This window comes from Musca autumnalis, unplaced genomic scaffold (genome assembly GCF_047663935.1).
Source record: "Musca autumnalis isolate F117 unplaced genomic scaffold, ASM4766393v1 scaffold_4, whole genome shotgun sequence".
NCBI classification, from domain to species: domain Eukaryota; kingdom Metazoa; phylum Arthropoda; class Insecta; order Diptera; family Muscidae; genus Musca; species Musca autumnalis.
Window position 1 is genome coordinate 227,493,778 of NW_027411977.1, and position 21,675 is coordinate 227,515,452.

Below are 21,675 nucleotides of genomic sequence, written 5' to 3' on the forward strand. Positions count from 1 at the left end.
TATTGTATTTGCGGTTTTGTGACTTCGAAATACTATTTTGACGATTTTGTCCCGAAAATTGACGATTTTCGACCAAATTTTTTTGGCATCACTGAACACTCCAGTCAATGGCAACCCCCCTCTCTCTCATTCACACTGTTGATACAACTTGAGTCTCTTGTTAAAACGAAAACAAAACATCGGTTTCACGGCTCCATTCGTTTCCTACCTCCGCGTTTTTAACTCGTATTTTTCGTTTGCTAAACTTATAACAAAATCTAATTTACTATTAAACTAAACAAGTGTTATTCTCCAGCTCATATCAAATTCAAGGTATAGTTATTCTTTATTGGTGTATTTTTTCAATAAGACAGTGTTTTTATTAAAGTATGAAGGCATGTGAAATGTCAAAACACCGCAGACTCTGTTAGTGGATGGTAAGAGTTTGTTTACACTAGCCATCGATGTTATATGTGCTGACATTTTCCATCCTTGCAGCAGCCAATTGGATAGGTATTTCCATAAGCTTTCCAATGATACCCATTTTGTAGTAATCGGTTCAGTAGAGCCGGGTCCAACCCGGGTTTTGTGCCCGGACTTTCGGGTCCAATAACCGGGTCCGTCCCCCAAGAAAATTATACATTTCCGTGATCAGCGCAACAATATCTAACTATGGAAAAATTTCAAAAAAAATCGGAGAGTTTTTACTAAACTAGAGTTAAGCCGATTTTCCTTACGCCAATTACTTTTTGCTTCCACACCAGCAAAAATTGTATGTCTCCATATTATCTGTGTGGTTAGTCCCAATTTACATTGGGCGAGTTTACTTGCGGCAATTGTCATTTTGTAGGAGAGAGAGGTGAGGCATATGGTAACCCTTCGCCTCTCAGCACCCCATGGTACAAATACACAGGTAGCCGCATCGGCAATTGTTGGTAACATAAGATTTAAAAATTTGACATCAATTCAATGCAATTGACACATTATATTACCATCAGCTGGCTTGATAATGCTACCTGTATTATTGTACCATGCAGCACCCTCTCTGAACTAAAAACTGACAATTGCCGCAAGTAAACTCGCCTAATGTAAATAGGGACTTTGATATCATGGCACAATTACTAAGTCCCAATTTACATTAGGCGAGTTTACTTCCGGCGATTGTCAGTTTGTTGGAGAGAGAGGTGCGGCATATGATAACCCTTTGCCTCTCACCAACAAACTGACAATTGCCGCAAGTAAACGCGCCTAATGTAAATTGGGACCAAGGTAGCGGTATCACACCAGCTGTTCGAATATGAAGTGTCAAATACTTTTATAAAAAATAATTGTTGTAATTTCATCAACAACATAAAGAACATATTCAAAATATTACGATACCACTACCTTTGTAATTGTGCCATGGTAGATAAGGAAGGTTTTTATTTCGGTGCATTTTACATTGATGGCTAGTGTAAACTACTTCTAATGAGAGTGTGTGTCATTTGGATTGCTCTCACAGTGTTTCACATTGGGAGAAATTCTGAATAAAATACAGTCGAACTTCTCTATAACGCACTTCCCTGTAACGAATTGTTCTCTATAACGAATAAAAATTGAAAACACATCGTTTTTTAATCCATTTTAAATTAAAAATATTTACATATGTTCTTGGTTCTTCTTTTTCAGCCATTCCCAAATAATTTGTAATATAATTGTTTTCCTTCATTGAAAACTGAAATATTCCTCCAAGTAAAGATGTCGGTAAAGGAGATTTCTATAAAAACTGAACCCTTGGCCAAAGATTATTATAAACAGGCAAATATCAACAATGATAACACAACAAAACTTGAACATTTTACAAATATGGCAAAAGATTTTAAAAATGATAAACTAGACATGGATAACATGGAAGAATTCTTACCAGAGAATGTCGATGTCGAAACCACCATTGATGTAATCAAAAAGGAGTATGATGTGGATGAAATGGAGGAATTTTTACCGGAGGATTCAACTAGCAGCCTCTACACAACATCGTCATTACTCACATGTAAATCTGATGATCGGACGGAAGTTATTACCCATGATGTAGGACACCAACATCAACATGTTGCACAACAACAACATCTAACTGGTACAACAACTCAACAGATATCCCTACCCAAATTAGAAATTAACGATGTTCACACAGATATGGATGATGATTGTAATGGCCTTCAAGTCAATAGTGATGATACAGACACTAACATCAGTGATAAGAAAGAGAGATCTGTCAAATGTGAACTATGTGACCGTTCTTATACAGATGATTCAAGTCTACGAAGACATGTGAGATATAAACATCCTTTGTCTGTAGCTGGCGAGTATATTTGCAAAATTTGTAATCAAAGATATACCACAAAAAGAGGTCTTGTAGCGCATTCTTCGAGCCTGCATCCAGGAGCTCATTTCACTCAAGCACCTGATGTACATAAATGTCAAGTATGTGGCCGTTGTTACGAGAGCTCTCAAAATCTTCGGACACATATGAGAAATAAACATCCCTTGTCTATAGATTTAGAATATATTTGCGAAATTTGTAATCAAAGATTTACGACACAAAAAGGTCTTGATAGGCATTCTTATCAGATGCATCAAGCAGCTCATTCCACACAACATACATGTAAACTATGTGCTATTTCTTTTAGAGAAAAAGCATATCTTCGTAGACACATGAGAAAAAAACATCCTTTGCATATAGATACCGATATGCATCAAATACCGCCTACTAAACATAAGTGCAAAATATGTGGTGTTTGTTTTGAAGAAGTTTGCCAACTCCGGACACATATAAGAAATAAACATCATTCGTCTATAGAAGATTCCGAATATATTTGCGAAATTTGTAAACAAAGATTTACCACAAAAACGGATCTTGATAAACATTCTTTCCGGATGCATCCAGCAGAAGCTCAAACACCTATTAAATATAAATGTGAACTATGTGATCGTTGTTATATGAAAGCTAAAAATCTCCGGGCACATATAAGAAGTGAACATCCTTCGTCTATAGATTCCGATTATATCTGTGAAATTTGTAATCAAAGTTTTACTAGAAAATCATCGCTTGATAGACATACTTACCGGAAGCATACAGTAGGTAAAACACCTTGTGAATATAAATGTGAAATATGCGGTACTTGTTTTATAGAAAATTCAGATCTACGAAGACACATACGAAAAAAACATCCTTCGTCTATAGATACAAAGTATATCTGTGAAATATGTAATGAAAGATTTACCACACCAAAAGGTCTTAAGCATCATTCTAAATTGATGCATCAAGAAGTTCATTCTGCTCAGACACCACCTAATGAACATCATAAATGTGAACTGTGTGGTAATTCGTATGCAGCAATACACCATCTACAAAGACACATGATGGAAAAACATCCTTGGTCTATAAATGCCGAATATATCTGCGAAATATGTAGTAAACGATTTGTCACACAAACAGGCCTTGATGTACACTCAAAGCGGATGCACCCCAAAAACGATTTTAGGCAATGAATTGTCTCCAGGCAACTGATATAGATACCATCGAAAAGTGGGCAAAGTTTTAGTTTGATTGGTCAACTGCAACTGTGCTAAAATGAGTTACTAGACATGAAACAACAAAGTAAGTAACACTGTAAAAATATATATATTTTTTAAATTAATTGTTCAAACGTGGATTTTTTAAAATTTTTTTATTTAAATTCCACAAAACGTTGATTTTTTAAAAATTATTTTTTTTTTCAAAGTTCCACCAAACATGGATTTTTTAAGAATTATTTTTCAAAATTCCACAAATCGTGGATTTTTTCAAGATTACACAAAACGTGGATTTTTTAAAAATTAATTTTTCAAAATTCCAAAAAACGTGGATTTTTTAAAAATAATTTTTCAAAATTCCAAAAAACGTGGATTTTTTAAAAATAATTTTTCAAAATTCCAAAAAACGTGGATTTTCTAAAAATTAATTTTTCAAAATTCCAAAAAAACGTGTTTTTTCAAATTATTTTTTTAAAATTCCACAAAACGTCGGTTTTTTAAAAATGAATTTTTCAAAATTCCACATAACGTGGGTTTTTTGAAAATGAATTTTTCAAAATTCCACATAACGTAAGTTTTTTGAAAATGAATTTTTCAATATTCCGCAAAATTTTAAAAATTAATTTTACAAAATGCCACAAAGCTTCGATTTTGTAAATATAATTTTTCAAAATTCCCTAAATCGTGGATTTTTTAAAAGTTATTTTTTCAAAATTCCACAAAACGTGGATTTTTTAAATAATTTTTTTGCTAGGAAGGTCTTTTCCAGCACAGAACGTGGATTTTTTAAAGATTTTTTTCCATAGATCTTCCCAACACAAAACGTGGATTTTTTAAAGAAATTTTCCATAGACCTTCCCAACACAAAACCTGGATTTTTAAAAGATTTTTTTCCATAGATCTTCCCAACACAAAACGTGGATTTTTTAAAGAAATTTTCCATAGACCTTCCCAACACAAAACCTGGATTTTTAAAAGAATTTTTTCCATAGACCTTCCCAACTCAAAACGTGGATTTTTTAAAGAATTTTTCCATAGACCTTCCCAACACAAAACGTGGATTTTTTAAAAAAATTGTTTCCATAGACCTTCCCAACACAAAACGTGGATTTTTTAAATAATTTTTTCCACAGACCTTCCCAAACCAAAACGTGGATTTTTAAAAGAATTTTTTCCATAGACCTTCCCAACACAAAACGTGGATTTTTAAAAGAATTTTTTCCATAGACCATCCCAACACAAAACGTGGATTTTTAAAAGAATTTTTTTCCATAGACCTTCCCAACACAAAACGTGGATTTTTAAAAGAATTTTTTTCATAGACCATCCCAACACAAAACGTGGATTTTTAAAAGAATTTTTTCCATAGACCTTCCCAACTCAAAACGTGGATTTTTTTTAAGAATTTGTCCATAGACCTTCCCAACACAAAACGTGGATTTTTTAAAAAATTTTTTCCATAGACCTTCACAGCACAAAATGTGGATTTTTTAAAGAATTTTTTCCATAGACCTTCCCAACACATAACGTGGATTTTTTAAAGAATTTTTCTATAGACCTTTCCAACACAAAACGTGGATTTTTTAAAGAATTTTTTCAATAGACCTTCCCAACACAAAACGTGGATTTTTTAAAGAATTTTTTCCACAGACTTTCCCAACACAAAACGTGGATTTTTTAAATAATTTTTTCCATAGACCTTCCCAACACAAAACGTGGATTTTTTAAATAATTTTTTCCATAGACCTTCCCAACACAAAACGTGGTTTTTTTAAATAATTTTTTCCACAGACCTTCCCAACACAAAACGTAGTTTTTTTAAATAATTTTTTCCTCAAACCTTCCCAACACAAAACGTGGATATTTTAAATATTTTTTTTTTTTTTTTGCTCGGAAGGTCTATCCTAGCACAGAACGTGTATTTTTTAAATAATTTTTTCCATAAACCTTCCTAACACAAAATTTGGATTTGTCAAGTAATTTTTTCCACAGACCTTTCCAACACAGTGTTGGTTGTGTGGGTTCATATCGTCGGCTTTCCTTTTCCAAAAAGCATCTTGGTCAGTAAGCTCGTCTCTAACAAGAAATTTATTAAAAATTAATTTAAAAAATGAGCTTCGCCTAATAGACAAAATTTTCAAATAAAAAACAAAATGTGGATTTTTTAAATATTTTTTCCATAGAAATTCTCTACACAAAACGTAGATTTTTAAATAATTCTTTTCATAGACCTTCACAACACAAAACGTGGATTTTTTAAATATTTTTTTTCATAGACATTCTCTACACAAAACGTGGATATTTAAATAAATTTTCATAGACATTTTTTAAATAATTTTTTTTTCATAGACATTCTCTACACAAAACGTGGATTTTTGGGAAAAAGTCAACATTTTATTTCAAAGCGAATATCTCCACTTCTATATGGGGTATATCAAAACTAAAACCTGCTAATGAAAGAAGAAAATATAATATTTACGACAAGGTTGTCGTAGATGGTCAAACAACGAAGATATCGCAATAGTCGCTAATACAACCCTACTTTGAATTTTTGAGATTTTAATAATAATGACGAATATCGCAGCTTTGGTTGGGGAGCTTCCAAAAGCAAAGCCTGACTATGAAAGTAGAATATCCCACCTTTACAATGATGGAAAGTAGGTTGGCATAGGTGGCCAAATAACGGAGATATAGCAACAGTTGCGGTAATACATCCAATTCTTATATTTTTTGCAATCACGCTACAGGTCGCAATTTTGATCGGATGGTCACAAAATTTTGGTAGCTTATAGGGGTCCCACAGAGAAAGAGGCATATTATGTTTGGTTGTAGTCGGATTATATTCCCTAATAGAAATGTTTACCAGTGAAAAGCTTTTGCACGGGGGTAGTGGTGTAGGGTATCACATGGTCGGCCGCGTCCCGACTATAGCTTTTGCTCACTTGTTTTTCATAGTCATTTGTTGGAAAATAATTTCAAAAACTGGAAATTTCTAGACAAATTCCCTACAAAGTGACAGTTATTACGATCATGCCAAAATTACGTCCCGAACATCATTATTTCTGTCGGAATCAATGACAAAACTATTGAAAACGATAGGCATCCAATTATTCCACCAATTTGATTACTAAAAAGGCATAAAAAGACAACAATTTAGTAATTATTAATCGATTATTGCGATGCATCATTTTCAATGTTCAATTTTAAAATTACCAATTTTTTGTTTCCCCGTAAAATTTTAGTGTAACGGTACCATGGCTCAATTACCCAGGTAGTGGCATCGTAAAATTTTGAATGAAATTTTGTTGACATAACATAGTCATCATTTTCTTTATGTTGTTCTTTATGTTACAACAAAAATACTTTTTTTATAAAGGGATTTAACTTTTCATATTCGAACAGCTGGTGTGATACTACTACCTTGGTAATTGTGCCATGAACGGTACTGCAAATGAAATATTTTTCTATGCCACCTTAAAGACAACTTTTCAGCCTACAAAATCGTTTTTTTTTTTTTTTTTTTTTTTTTGAATTGTTGAAAATCTCGACTCGTTTCGAAGTTATCAACGTTTACATTTTTTACTTTAGTAGTGGAATTCTGTAACCCATTTTTGGAGTTACCGACAAAAATCGGTAAAATTAAAACGCCAAATTATGAATGAAAAGTATCAATAAAAGTTGACAACACTCTTGGGATCAATAGGACTTACCGACGACTTTAGTTTGGTTGTTAACTTACCGAAAAATTTCGTTAATTACCGAAATTATAAGCTTTTTACCCCATGTTTTTGTAACTATTTTTTGTTCGTTCGTCTATATTCGTAATAATTCATGCATCCATAGCTCAGCCCCCAGATGACATACGGACCTAATTTTTCGTAGGCGCGTTCCATATATGGTTAAGAATTCCTCTTTTAAAAATCAGAGCTCTACATTTGCGCTGAGGCGAGTAAATCGATCTACAAAATTTGACATTTCGTGTGAGAAGAATAAAAACTTTTACAAAAACAGGGGGTTAATTTTACCGATTTTTGTCGGTAACACGAAAAATGAGTTGCAGAATTCCACTACAGGTTGCATCATACATATTTTACATAGTTGCCTTTGTTTATGAATTTGTAATTGTATTTTAACTTATGCATATTAAATATACTAATAATTTAAATTATTGTATTTGCGGATTTTTTGACTTTGAAATACTATTTTGACGATTTTGGCCCAAAAATTGACGATTTTTGACCAAACTTTTTTGGCATCACTGAACACTCCAGTCAATGGCAACCCCTCCTCTCTCTCATTCACACTGTTGACACAACTTACAACTTGAGTCTCTTGTTAAAACGAAAACAAAACCTACGCGTTTTTAACTCGTATTTTTTGTTTGCTAAACTTATAACAAAATATAATTTACTATTAAAATAAAATAAATAAGTGTTATTAAACAATATTCATCAGCTCACATCAAATCCAAGGTATATTTATTCTTGTATCCAATACAAAAAGACAGTGTTTTTATTAAAGAATGAAGGCTTGTGAAATGTCAAAACACTGCAGACTGTTAGTGGATGGTAAGTGCTGACATTTTCCATCCTTACAGTCGGTAATGTGTGCAATATTGGGGATTTTCCTTGTGCCATTTTTGCGCCCACACCAGCAAATTGCAGTGAAATTATGTATGTATGGAATGTTTATATTTCGTTACATATGACAGGATGGCTAGTGTAAAGTACTTCTAATGTGTATGCGTGTCATTTGAATTGCTTTCAGTGTTTCACATTGGGAGAAATACTATGAAGAAAACACAGTCAAACTTCCTTGTAACGATTTTTTCTCTATAACGAATAAAAATTGAAAACACAACTTATTTTCTCTTCAATTTTAAATTAAAAATATTTACATATGTTCTTTGTTCTTCTTTTTCAGCCATCCCTAAATAATTTGTAATAAAATTGTTTATCTTGATTGAAAACAAAAATATTACAAGTAAAGATGTCGGAAAAGGAGGTTTCTATAAAAACTGAACCAGTGGCCGAAGATCATTATAACCAGGCAAATTCCAACAATGATACACATACACTATGCGGCGACAATAGAACAAAACTTGAACATTTTACATACATGGTAAATTATATCAAAAAAGATGAACTAGACATGGATAAAATGGAAGAATTTTTACCAGAGAATATCGATGTCGAACCCACAATTGATGTAATCAAAAAGGAGGATGATGTGGATGAAATGGAAGAATTTTTACCGGAGGATTCAACAAGCAGCCTCTACACACCATCATTGCTCACATGTAAATCTAATGATCGGATTGAAGTTATTACCCATGATCTAGGACACCACCATCAACATTTTACACAACAACATCTAACTTGTACAACAACTCAACAGATATCTCTACCCAAATTAGAAATAAATGATGTTGACACAGATGAGGATGATGATTGTAAAGTCCTTAAAATCAATAGTGGTGATACAGACACTAACGTCAGTGATAATAAAGAGAGATCTGTCACATGTGAACTATGTGACCGTTCTTATACAGATGATTCAAGTCTACAAAGACATGTGAGATATAAACATTCTTTGTATATTTGCGAAATTTGTAATGAAAGATATACCACAAAAAAAGGTCTTGTAGCGCATTCTTCCCGCCTGCATCCAGGAGCTCATTCCTCTCAAGCACCTGATGTACATATATGTGAAGTATGTGGTCGTTGTTATGTGGGTTCTCAAAATCTCTGGTTTCATATAAGAAATAAACATCCCTTGTCTATAGATCCAGATTATATCTGCGAAATTTGTAATCAAAGATTTATGACCCAAAAAGGTCTTGATAGGCATTCATATCGGATGCATCAAGTAGCTCATTCCACTCAACATACATGTGAACTATGTGGTAGTTATTTTAGACAAAAACAAAATCTTCGTAGACATATGAGAAAAAAGCATCCTTTGCCTATATATACCTATATATACTAAACATAAATGCGAAATATGTGGTATTTGTTTTAAAGAAGTTTTTCAACTGCGAACACATATTAGAAATAAACATACTATAGAAGATTCCGAATATATTTGCGAAATTTGTAATCAAAGATTTACCAGAAAAAAAGAACTTGATAAACATTCTTACAGGATGCATCCAGCAGAAGCTCAAACACCTCTTAAATATAAATGTGAGTTATGTGACCGTTGTTATACGAAAGCTCAAACCCTCCGGGAACATATAAGAAGTAAACATCCTTCGTACATTGATTCCGATTATATCTGCGAAATTTGTAATCAAAGATTTACTTTACAAACATCGCTCAATAGACATTCTTACCGGAAGCATGGAGTAGGTCAAAAACCTTGTGAACATAAATGTGAAATATGTGGTACTTATTATACAGAAAATGCAGATCTACGAAGACATATACGAAAAAAACATCCTTCGTCTATAGATACAAAATATAGATGTGAAATATGTAATGAACCATTTACCACACCAAAAGGTCTTAAGAATCATTCTAAATGGATGCATCAAGAACTTCATTCCACTCAAACACCACCTACTAAACATAAATGTGAACTATGTGCTAATTCTTATACAGAAAAGAGAAATCTACATAGACACATGAAAGAAAAACATCCTTTCTCAATGAATGGCGAGTATATCTGCGAAATATGTAATAAAGGATTTCCAACACAAACAGGCCTTGATGTACACACATACCGAATGCATCCCAAAAACGATTTTAGGCAATGAATTGTCTTCAGGCAACTGATATAGATACCATCGAAATGTGGGCAAAGTTTTAGTTCGATTAGTCAACTGCAAATGTGCTAAAAATGAGTTACTAGATTTGAATTAAACAGACAGGAAACAATGTAAGTTAAATAAAACTGTAAAAATATATACATTTTTTTTAAATTAATTTTTCAAAATTCCACAAAACGTGGATTTTTTTTAAAAATAATTTTTTTTCAAAATTCCACAAACTGTGGATTTTCAAAAGTCCACTAAACGTGGATTTTTTCAAAATTCCACAAAACGTGGATTTTTTAAAAATTAATTTTTCAAAATTCCACAAGACTTGGATTTTTTTAATAATTAATTTTTCAAAATTCCACAAAAAGTGGCTTTTTTAAAAATTAATTTTTCAAAATTCCACAAAACGTGGATTTTTTTAAAAATTAATTTTTCAAAATTCCACAAAACTTGGATTTTTTAAAAATTAATTTTTCGAAATACAACAAAACGTGGATATTTTAAAAATTAATTTTTCGAAATACAACAAAACGTGGATTTTTCAAAAATTAATTTTTCAAAATACAACAAAACGTGGATTTTTTAAAAATTAATTTTTCAAAATACAACAAAACGTGGATTTTTTAAAAATTAATTTTTCAAAATACAACAAAACGCGGATGTTTTAAAAATTAATTTTTCAAAATTCCACAAAACGTGGATTTTTTAAAAATTATTTTTTCAAAATTCCACAAAACGTGGATTTTTTAAAAATTAATTTTTCAAAATTCCACAAAACGTGGATTTTTTAAAAATTAATTTTTTAAAATTCCACAAAACCTGGATTTTTTTAAAAATTAATTTTTCAAAATTCCACAAAACCTGGATTTTTTTAAAAATTAATTTTTCAAAATTCCACAAAACGTGGATTTTTTAAAAATTAATTTTTCAAAATTCCACAAAACGTGGATTTTTTAAAAATTAATTTTTCAAAATTACACAAAAAGTGGATTTTTTAAAAATTAATTTTTTTTAAATTCCACAAAACGTGGATTTTTTAAAAATTATTTTTTTTTTAAATTCCACAAAACGTGGATTTTTTAAAAATTAATTTTTCAAAATTCCACAATTCGTGGATTTTTTAATAATTAATTTTTCAAAATTCCACAAAACGTGGATTTTTTAAAAATTAATTTTTCAAAATTCCACAAAACGTGGATTTTTTAAAAATTAATTTTTCAAAATTCCACAAAACGTGGATTTTTTAAAAATTAATTTTTCAAAATTCCACAAAACGTGGATTTTTTAAAAATTAATATTTCAAAATTCCACAAAACATGGATTTTTTAAAAATTAATATTTCAAAATTCCACAAAACGTGGATTTTTTAAAAATTATTTTTTCAAAATTCCACAAAACGTGGATTTTTTAAAAATTATTTTTTCAAAATTCCACAAAACGTGGATTTTTTAAAAATTATTTTTTTCAAAATTCCACAAAACGTGGATTTTTTAAAAATTATTTTTTCAAAATTCCACAAAACGTGGATTTTTTAAAAATTATTTTTTCAAAATTCCACAAAACGTGGATTTTTTAAAAATTATTTTTTCAACATTCCACAAAACGTGGATTTTTTAAAAATTATTTTTTCAAAATTCCACAAAACGTGGATTTTTTAAAAATAAATTTTTCAAAATTCCACAAAACGTGGATTTTTAAAAATTATTTTTTCAAAATTCCACAAAACGTGGATTTTTTAAAAATTATTTTTTCAAAATTCCACAAAACGTGGATTTTTTAAAAATTATTTTTTCAAAATTCCACAAAACGTGGATTTTTTAAAAATTATTTTTTCAAAATTCCACAAAACGTGGATTTTTTAAAAATTATTTTTTCAAAATTCCACAAAACGTGGATTTTTTAAAAATTCCACAAAACGTGGATTTTTTAAAAATTATTTTTTCAAAATTCCACAAAACGTGGATTTTTTAAAAATTCCACAAAACGTGGATTTTTTAAAAATTATTTTTTCAAAATTCCACAAAACGTGGATTTTTTAAAAATTATTTTTTCAAAATTCCACAAAACGTGGATTTTTTAAAAATTCTTTTTTCAAAATTCCACAAAACGTGAATTTTTTTAAAAATTATTTTTTCAAAATTCCACAAAACGTGGATTTTTTAAAAATTATTTTTTCACAATTCCACAAAACGTGGATTTTTTAAAAATTATTTTTTCAAAATTCCACAAAACGTGGATTTTTTAAAAATTATTTTTTCAAAATTCCAAAAAACGTGGATTTTTTAAAAATTATTTTTTCAAAATTCCAAAAAACGTGGATTTTTTAAAAATTATTTTTTCAAAATTCCACAAAACGTGGATTTTTTTAAAAATTCCACAAAACGAGTTTTTTTATTTTTTAGTTTTTTAAATTATGTTTTTAGAATAATTATTTGTTTTATCCCCCGGTTACACTTAACCGGATAAACCCAGTAGTTGACAATTTATAATTTTTCCGTTTTTACACATTTACGAAATCCACTCGATTTCAACTTCAACTTCATTGCTCAAACTTTAAATGAAATCCAATTGATTTTAGATGAGTTTTTCTTTGACGCATACGGAAAGTCCCGGTCCACACTAGAGCGGTATCATTGGAACAATTGCATGAAATTAGGCGTTCTTAGATCGAGTGCCCCACTCATGGTGGAATAAGAATGTGTTACATCAAATCATGTCAAACGTCAAATTCGCTCACAATAATGCATTACTGTGAATTGCTTGTTTACATTTTGTATGTGATTTTATTCACAATAACGCATTTTGACAACTGGTATGAAGAACAGCTGTTTTTGGCGTTATTATTCCACCATGGCCCCACTACAGTAATTTAATTATAGTATTTTAATTTCATGCAATTATTTCATTGAAATTTCTCTAGTTGAAATCCAATCGATTTCGTAAATGTAAACCAGCTATTAGTCAGTAGATATTTGTGGTGGTTTTTAACCCAAATTGTCTGGAGCTGTTTTTAATAGATAGATAGATAGATAGATAGAGCGATAAATAGATAGAATGAAGTAAAATGGAAAAATTTCCCTTCGTGCATGAAGAAGACAAATTTCTAAATTTCAGCAATTTCGGTAAAAAGGTGGCTAATTTTCATAATAACCACATTCGGGAGGTACCGCTCAATGGAGGCTATATTAAGACATGGACCTGCACCGACAAATTTCTGGGGGAAAGTTCTATACCCCCAGCGAAGACTAAGTACCTAATTTCAGCCATTTTAGTGGATTATTGTTGCCACAACCTTCAAAATACTGAAAATCGGGAGGTACCGTTCTATGGGAGCTATATGAAGGCGTGGACCTATACCAACAAATTTCTGGGGGAACGTTTTATACCACTAACGACGTCTAAGCACCAAATTTTAGCCATTTTGGTTTATTATTGTGGCCACAACCTTTAAAATACCGAAAATCAGGAGGTACCGTTCTATAGGGGCTATTTGAAAGTGTGGACCTATACCTGCAAATTACTGGGGGAAAGTTCTATATCCCCAACAAAGACTATGTACCAAATTTCAGTGATTTCGGTGGATAATTGTGGCCACAACCTTCAAAATACCGAAAATGGGGAGGTATCGTTCTATGGGGGCAATGTGAAGGCGTGGATCTAAACCAAAAAATGTCAGGTTGAAAGTTTTATACACCCAACGATGACTAAATACCAAATTTTACCCATTTTGGTGGGATAATGAAGCTAAAACCTCAAAAACACCGAAAATCGGGAGGTACCGTTCTATGGGGGCTATACCAAAACGTAGACCGATATATCCCATTTTCAATACCAACCATCCTGGAAGTAATTAAAACTTCTTTACCAAATTTTGACGCTCTTATCTTAAAAATTGCGAGCTGTATCTTGATTTCAACATACGGACGGACATGTTTAGATCGACTTAGAATTTTATGCTGATCAATAATATATATACATTATAGGGTCGCCGACGAATATTTCGATGTGTTACAAACGGAATGACAAATTTAATTATACCCTCCATATAGTGGAGGGTATAAAAATTCATGAAATTATGCGTTTCTAGATCAAGTTCCATCCACGTTTATAAAAACGATACAACTCTTACAGTGATTTTTGTACATCAAAAATCACCACAAGTTGTTTGAAAACCGCTAAATTGGCATCACTGGTTAAAATGACAACAAAACCCAGTTTGAACGGCGACACCATTCTTCTTCACATCGTACCTTCACGTTATTTCTTTATATTATTTGCTGAAGTTTATAATAAAATATAATAAATTAACTGTTAAGAAGTATTATTTAACAATATTCATCAGTTCACATCATATTCAAGGTATATTTATATGTCGATTTATTCTTATATATTCTTGTGTTTTCCTATTAAAACAAATGGGAAGGGCTTATTGAAGAAATCAAGCATGTGAAACGTCAAAAACGTCTGTTGTGTTTGTGGAGAGTGAGTTTCATTTAATTTGCTCTCACAGTGTCTCACATTAGAAGAAATTGTGGAACAAGTCGAGTTTACGCACTTCGCGAAAATAGCCGGCCTTCGGCCGGGGATTTAAGACTTTCTCCTGTGGACAGGAGCTAATTCGGGCACGGAAAAAAAATATTTTTTAAATTGTAAATTTTTCACTAAATAACTGGCCTTTAACAAGGGAATTTTCGCAACTTCATAGGCCCATATCAATGGGAAGTTTGGACTTCAGAGTGACGAGATCTGCCTGTGAAAAAAATTTCATCACGATCCGAGCTTAGTGGGTAAACTCGTCTTATGCCAATTAATATAAAAATGAAATGTTGTTACAAAAACAGTAAAATATTGACATTCATATGTATTTTTTTTTTTCTATTTTACAGGCCGCCTAAACATTGTATTCTTAAATTGAAAAAAAAGATATTCAATGTAAAGATGTCGGAAAAGGTTTCCATAAAAACTGAACCCTCTGCCAATGATTATAAACAGGAAGATTCTGGCAATGATATAAATACAATAAACTACAACACAACAAAACTTGAAACATTTTCAAATATGAGATATGATATTGAAGAAGATCAATTAGACTTGGATAAAATGGAAGAATTTTTACCAGAGAATGTCGATAAGTTCATGTATGATATTGTAATTAAAAAAGAGCACGTGGATGAAATGGACGACGAATTTTTACCGGAGGATTCAACTATTACCCATGATGTAGCACCACAACAACACCTAACGAGTACTACAACTCAACAGATATCCTTACCCAAATTTGAAATAATTGATGTGCACACAGATGAGCAAGATAGCAAAGGTCCTGAGATCAATGGTGATGCACACGCTAACGTCGTCAGTAATAATAAAGAGAGATCTGTCATTTCATCTTCTCGTATAGCTCAAATAGCACCTACTGATGAAAATAAATGTGAATTATGTGGTAATACTTATTCAGGAAAGAAACATCTACAGAGACACATGAAAGAAAAACATCCTTTATCTATAAACGCCAAATATATCTGCGAAATTTGTTATCAAAAATTTACCACACAAAAAGGCCTTGATGTGCATTCTTCCCGGATTCATCAGGGAGCTCATTCCACTCAACATAAATGTGAACTATGTGCTAATTCGTATACAGAAAATAAAAATCTACAGAGACATATGAGAGAAAAACATCCTTTGTCTATAAATGACAAGTATAACTGCGAAATTTGCAATCAAAGATTTAACACACAAAGAGGTCTTGATAGGCATTCTTACGGGACGCATCCAGTTACTTATTCCCCTAAACCGCCTTTTGAACATAAATGTGAACTATGTACTAGTTCTTATAATGAATTGTATAATCTACAGAGGCATATGAGAATAAAACATCCTTTGTCCATAAACGCCGAGTATATCTGTGAAATTTGTAATCAAAGTTTTAGCACACAAAAAGGCCTTGATAAGCATTCTGCCCGGATGCATCGAAATGCTCATTACACTCAAATACCTACTAAACTTAATTGTAAACTATGTGATTCTTCTTTTACAGATGATGCAAATCTACGGAGGCATATGAGATTTAAACATCCTTTGTCCATAAATGCCAAGTATATCTGTGAAATTTGTAATCAAAGATTTATCACAAAAAAAGGTCTTGATAGGCATTCTTACCAGAGGCACCCAGTAGCTCAAAACAACCCTACTAAATATAAATGTGAAATATGTGGTATTTGTTTTAAAACAGTTTTTTATCTCCGGACACATATAAGAACGGAACATCCGGCGTCTATAGCTATGGAGTATATCTGTGAAATTTGTCATAAAGGATTTATAACAAAAAAAGGGCTTAGTATGCATTCTAAGCTGATGCACTCAGTAGCTCAAGCACCTACGAAATCTGAATCACAGAGGTCACATATAAGAATGAAACATTTGTCGTCTATAGATTCAAAATATATTTGCGAAATTTGTAATCAAAGATTCACCACACAAACACGTCTTGTTAATCATTCTTACCGAAAGCATCCAGAAGCCCATTCCAATAAATATAATTCTGAACTATGTGATAGTTCTTATAGAGAAGGAGCAATCTACATAGACACATGAAGAAACATCCTTTGTCTATAGAAGTTATAGCATAGATCTGTTCAACGTTTCTGGCATAAAGAAATGTCCGATCTAACGGAACTCATTAAACGATGACATCCCGACAAAAAAGAGGAACTACCAAATGGTTTTAGACAATAAAAATTATTTCCAAGAGTCATAGATAACATGGAATAAATATTGTCAACACATAAGTGATTCTATGGAGTCATTACATCAACATATCGAAGTTTATCATAAACGGATACACAAATGGCAATTGTGTAATATGGCATTTCGCTTAGCTGCCCCATATAGAGCTGATATAGAACTGATAAAAAATGTCTACAATAAAGAAAAAAAAGTGAATTTTTAAAAAAAAATATTTTGTCTTTTTTATATAATTTTTCAAAATTCCACAAAACTTGGATTTTTTTAAAAATTAATTTTTCAAAATTCCACAAATCGTAGATTTTTTTAAAAATTAATTTTTCAAATTTCCACAAAACGTAGATTTTTTTAAAAATTAATTTTTCAAATTTCCACAAAACGTGGAATTTTTTTTTTAAATTAATTTTTCAAAATTCCACAAAACGTGGATTTTTTAAAAAATTATTTTTCAAAATTCCACAAAACTTGGATTTTTTTAAAAATTAATTTTTCAAAATTCCACAAATCGGAGATTTTTTTAAAAATTAATTTTTCAAAATTCCACAAAACGTGGATTTTTTAAAAATTAATTTTTCAAAATTCCACAAAACGTGGATTTTTTAAAAATTAATTTTTCAAATATACACAAAACGTGGATTTTTTAAAAATTAATTTTTCAAATATACACAAAACTTGGATTTTTTAAAAATTAATTTTTCAAATATACACAAAACGTGGATTTTTTAAAAACTAATTTTTCAAATATACACAAAACGTGGATTTTTTAAAAATTAATTTTTCAAATATACACAAAACGTGGATTTTTTAAAAATTAATTTTTCAAATATACACAAAACGTGGATTTTTTAAAAATTAATTTTTCAAATATACACAAAACGTGGATTTTTTAAAAATTAATTTTTCAAATATACACAAAACGTGGATTTTTTAAAAATTAATTTTTCAAAATTCCACAAAACGTGGATTTTTTAAAAATTAATTTTTCAAAATTCCACAAAACGTGGATTTTTTAAAAATTAATTTTTCAAAATTCCACAAAACGTGGATTTTTTAAAAATTAATTTTTCAAAATTCCACAAAACTTGGATTTTTTAAAAATGAATTTTTTAAAATTCCACAAAAAGTGGATTTTTTTAAAAATTAATTTTTCAAAATTCCACAAAACGTGGCTTTTTTAAAAACTAATTTTTCAAAATTCCACAAAACGTGGATTTTTTAAAAATTAATTTTTCAAAATTCCACAAAAAATGGATTTTTTTAAAATTAATTTTTCAAAATTCCACAAAACGTAGATTTTTTTAAAAATTAATTTTTCAAAATTCCTCAAAACGTGGATTTTTTAAAAACTAATTTTTCAAAATTCCACAAAACGTGGATTTTTTAAAAATTAATTTTTCAAATATACACAATACGTGGATTTTTTAAAAATTAATTTTCAAAATTCCACAAAAAGTGGATTTTTTTAAAATTAATTTTTCAAAATTCCACAAAACGTGGAGTTTTTAAAAATTAATTTTTCAAAATTCCACAAAACGTGGATTTTTTAAAAATAAATTTTTCAAAATTCCACAAAACGTGGATTTTTTAAAAATTAATTTTTCAATATTCCACAAAACGGGGATTTTTTAAAAATTAATTTTTCAATATTCCACAAAACGGGGATTTTTTAAAAATTAATTTTTCAAAATTCCACAAGACGTGGATTTTTTAAAAATTAATGTTTCAAAATTCCACAAAACGTGGATTTTTTAAAAATTAATTTTTCAAAATTCCACAAAACGTGGATTTTTTAAAAATTAATTTTTCAAAATTCCACTAAACGTGGATTTTTTAAAAATTAATTTTTCAAAATTCCACAGAACGTGGATTTTTTTAAAAATTAATTTTTCATAATTCCACAATACGTGGATTTTTTAAAAACTAATTTTTCAAATATACACAAAACGTGGATTTTTTAAAAACTAATTTTTCAAATATACACAAAACGTGGATTTTTTAAAAACCAATTTTTCAAATATACACAAAACGTGGATTTTTTAAAAACTAATTTTTCAAATATACACAAAACGTGGATTTTTTAAAAATTAATTTTTCAAATATACACAAAACGTGGATTTTTTAAAAATTAATTTTTCAAATATACACAAAACGTGGATTTTTTAAAAATTAATTTTTCAAATATACACAAAACGTGGATTTTTTAAAAATTAATTTTTCAAATATACACAAAACGTGGATTTTTTAAAAATTAATTTTTCAAAATTCCACAAAACGTGGATTTTTTAAAAATTAATTTTTCAAAATTCCACAAAACGTGGATTTTTTAAAAATTAATTTTTTAAAATTCCACACAACGTGGATTTTTTAAAAATTAATTTTTCAAAATTCCACAAAACGTGGATTTTTTAAAAATGAATTTTTTAAAATTCCACAAAAAGTGGATTTTTTTAAAAATTAATTTTTCAAAATTCCACAAAACGTGGCTTTTTTAAAAACTAATTTTTCAAAATTCCACAAAACGTGGATTTTTTAAAAATTAATTTTTCAAAATTCCACAAAAAATGGATTTTTTTAAAATTAATTTTTCAAAATTCCACAAAACGTAGATTTTTTTAAAAATTAATTTTTCAAAATTCCTCAAAACGTGGATTTTTTAAAAACTAATTTTTCAAAATTCCACAAAACGTGGATTTTTTAAAAATTAATTTTTCAAATATACACAATACGTGGATTTTTTAAAAATTAATTTTCAAAATTCCACAAAAAGTGGATTTTTTTAAAATTAATTTTTCAAAATTCCACAAAACGTGGAGTTTTTAAAAATTAATTTTTCAAAATTCCACAAAACGTGGATTTTTTAAAAATAAATTTTTCAAAATTCCACAAAACGTGGATTTTTTAAAAATTAATTTTTCAATATTCCACAAAACGGGGATTTTTTAAAAATTAATTTTTCAATATTCCACAAAACGGGGATTTTTTAAAAATTAATTTTTCAAAATTCCACAAGACGTGGATTTTTTAAAAATTAATGTTTCAAAATTCCACAAAACGTGGATTTTTTAAAAATTAATTTTTCAAAATTCCACAAAACGTGGATTTTTTAAAAATTAATTTTTCAAAATTCCACTAAACGTGGATTTTTTAAAAATTAATTTTTCAAAATTCCACAGAACGTGGATTTTTTTAAAAATTAATTTTTCATAATTCCACAATACGTGGATTTTTTAAAAACTAATTTTTCAAATATACACAAAACGTGGATTTTTTAAAAACTAATTTTTCAAATATACACAAAACGTGGATTTTTTAAAAACCAATTTTTCAAATATACACAAAACGTGGATTTTTTAAAAACTAATTTTTCAAATATACACAAAACGTGGATTTTTTAAAAACTAATTTTTCAAATATACACAAAACGTGGATTTTTTAAAAATTAGTTAATTTTTGAAAATTCCACAAAACGTGGACTTTTTTAAAATTAATTTTTCAAATTATACACAAAACGTGGATTTTTAAAAAACTAATTTTTCAAAATTCCACAAAACGCGGATTTTTTAAAAACTAATTTTTCAAAATTCCACAAAACTTGGATTTTTTAAAAATTAATTTTTCAAAATCCACAAAACATGGATTTTTTAAAAACTAATTCTTCAAAATTCCACAAAACGTGGATTTTTTAAAAATTAATTTTTTAAAATCCACAAAACGGATTTTTTAAAAATTAATTTTTCAAAATCCATAAAACATGGATTTTTTAAAAATTAATTTTTCAAAATCCACAAAACGGATTTTTTAAAAATTAATTTTTCAAAATCCACAAAACGGATTTTTTAAAAATTAATTTTTCAAAATCCACAAAACGGATTTTTTAAAAATTAATTTTTCAAAATTCCACAAAACGTGGATTTTTTAAAAATTAATTTTTCAAATATACACAAAACGTGGATTTTTTAAAAATTAATTTTTCAAAATTCCACAAAAAATGGATTTTTTTAAAATTAATTTTTCAAAATTCCACAAAACGTAGATTTTTTTAAAAATTAATTTTTCAAAATTCCTCAAAACGTGGATTTTTTAAAAACTAATTTTTCAAAATTCCACAAAACGTGGATTTTTTAAAAATTAATTTTTCAAATATACACAATACGTGGATTTTTTAAAAATTAATTTTCAAAATTCCACAAAAAGTGGATTTTTTTAAAATTAATTTTTCAAAATTCCACAAAACGTGGAGTTTTTAAAAATTAATTTTTCAAAATTCCACAAAACGTGGATTTTTTAAAAATAAATTTTTCAAAATTCCACAAAACGTGGATTTTTTAAAAATTAATTTTTCAATATTCCACAAAACGGGGATTTTTTAAAAATTAATTTTTCAATATTCCACAAAACGGGGATTTTTTAAAAATTAATTTTTCAAAATTCCACAAGACGTGGATTTTTTAAAAATTAATGTTTCAAAATTCCACAAAACGTGGATTTTTTAAAAATTAATTTTTCAAAATTCCACAAAACGTGGATTTTTTAAAAATTAATTTTTCAAAATTCCACTAAACGTGGATTTTTTAAAAATTAATTTTTCAAAATTCCACAGAACGTGGATTTTTTTTAAAAATTAATTTTTCATAATT

At 29.0% G+C, this 21,675-nt stretch overlaps 2 protein-coding genes across 5 annotated transcripts; both read left to right on the forward strand.

Moving 5' to 3' along the window:
* Positions 1–143: 143 nt before the first annotated feature.
* Positions 144–10,401, forward strand: LOC141401749 (uncharacterized). Of its 3 annotated transcripts, XM_073982152.1 has the most exons (3): positions 144–312; positions 1,648–3,616; positions 8,455–10,401. In XM_073982152.1, exon 3 carries the CDS (start codon positions 8,521–8,523, stop codon positions 9,517–9,519), a length of 999 nt encoding a protein of 332 aa, XP_073838253.1. In that variant the 5' UTR covers positions 144–312; positions 1,648–3,616; positions 8,455–8,520; the 3' UTR covers positions 9,520–10,401. The 3 variants fall into 3 exon arrangements, 2 of the variants coding, with proteins under 2 accessions (XP_073838253.1, XP_073838254.1); XR_012412433.1 differs by lacking the exon at positions 144–312 and having other exon boundaries at positions 1,663–3,616; positions 8,455–8,582; XM_073982153.1 differs by lacking the exons at positions 144–312; positions 1,648–3,616 and adding an exon at positions 7,850–8,003.
* Positions 10,289–21,659, forward strand: LOC141401750 (uncharacterized). 2 transcript variants are annotated; one of them, XM_073982155.1, is made up of 3 exons: positions 14,514–14,650; positions 15,178–17,231; positions 21,639–21,659. In XM_073982155.1, exon 2 carries the CDS (start codon positions 15,230–15,232, stop codon positions 16,886–16,888), a length of 1,659 nt encoding a protein of 552 aa, XP_073838256.1. In that variant the 5' UTR covers positions 14,514–14,650; positions 15,178–15,229; the 3' UTR covers positions 16,889–17,231; positions 21,639–21,659. The 2 variants fall into 2 exon arrangements, with proteins under 2 accessions (XP_073838255.1, XP_073838256.1); XM_073982154.1 differs by lacking the exons at positions 14,514–14,650; positions 21,639–21,659 and adding an exon at positions 10,289–10,410 and having other exon boundaries at positions 15,178–17,250.
* The last annotated feature ends 16 nt before the right edge of the window (positions 21,660–21,675 follow it).

What these genes read in the sequence shown, in the direction of transcription:
- LOC141401749 (XM_073982152.1), top strand. Translation starts at nt 8,521, where the DNA reads ATGTCGGAAAAGGAGGTTTCTATAAAAACTGAACCAGTGGCCGAAGAT.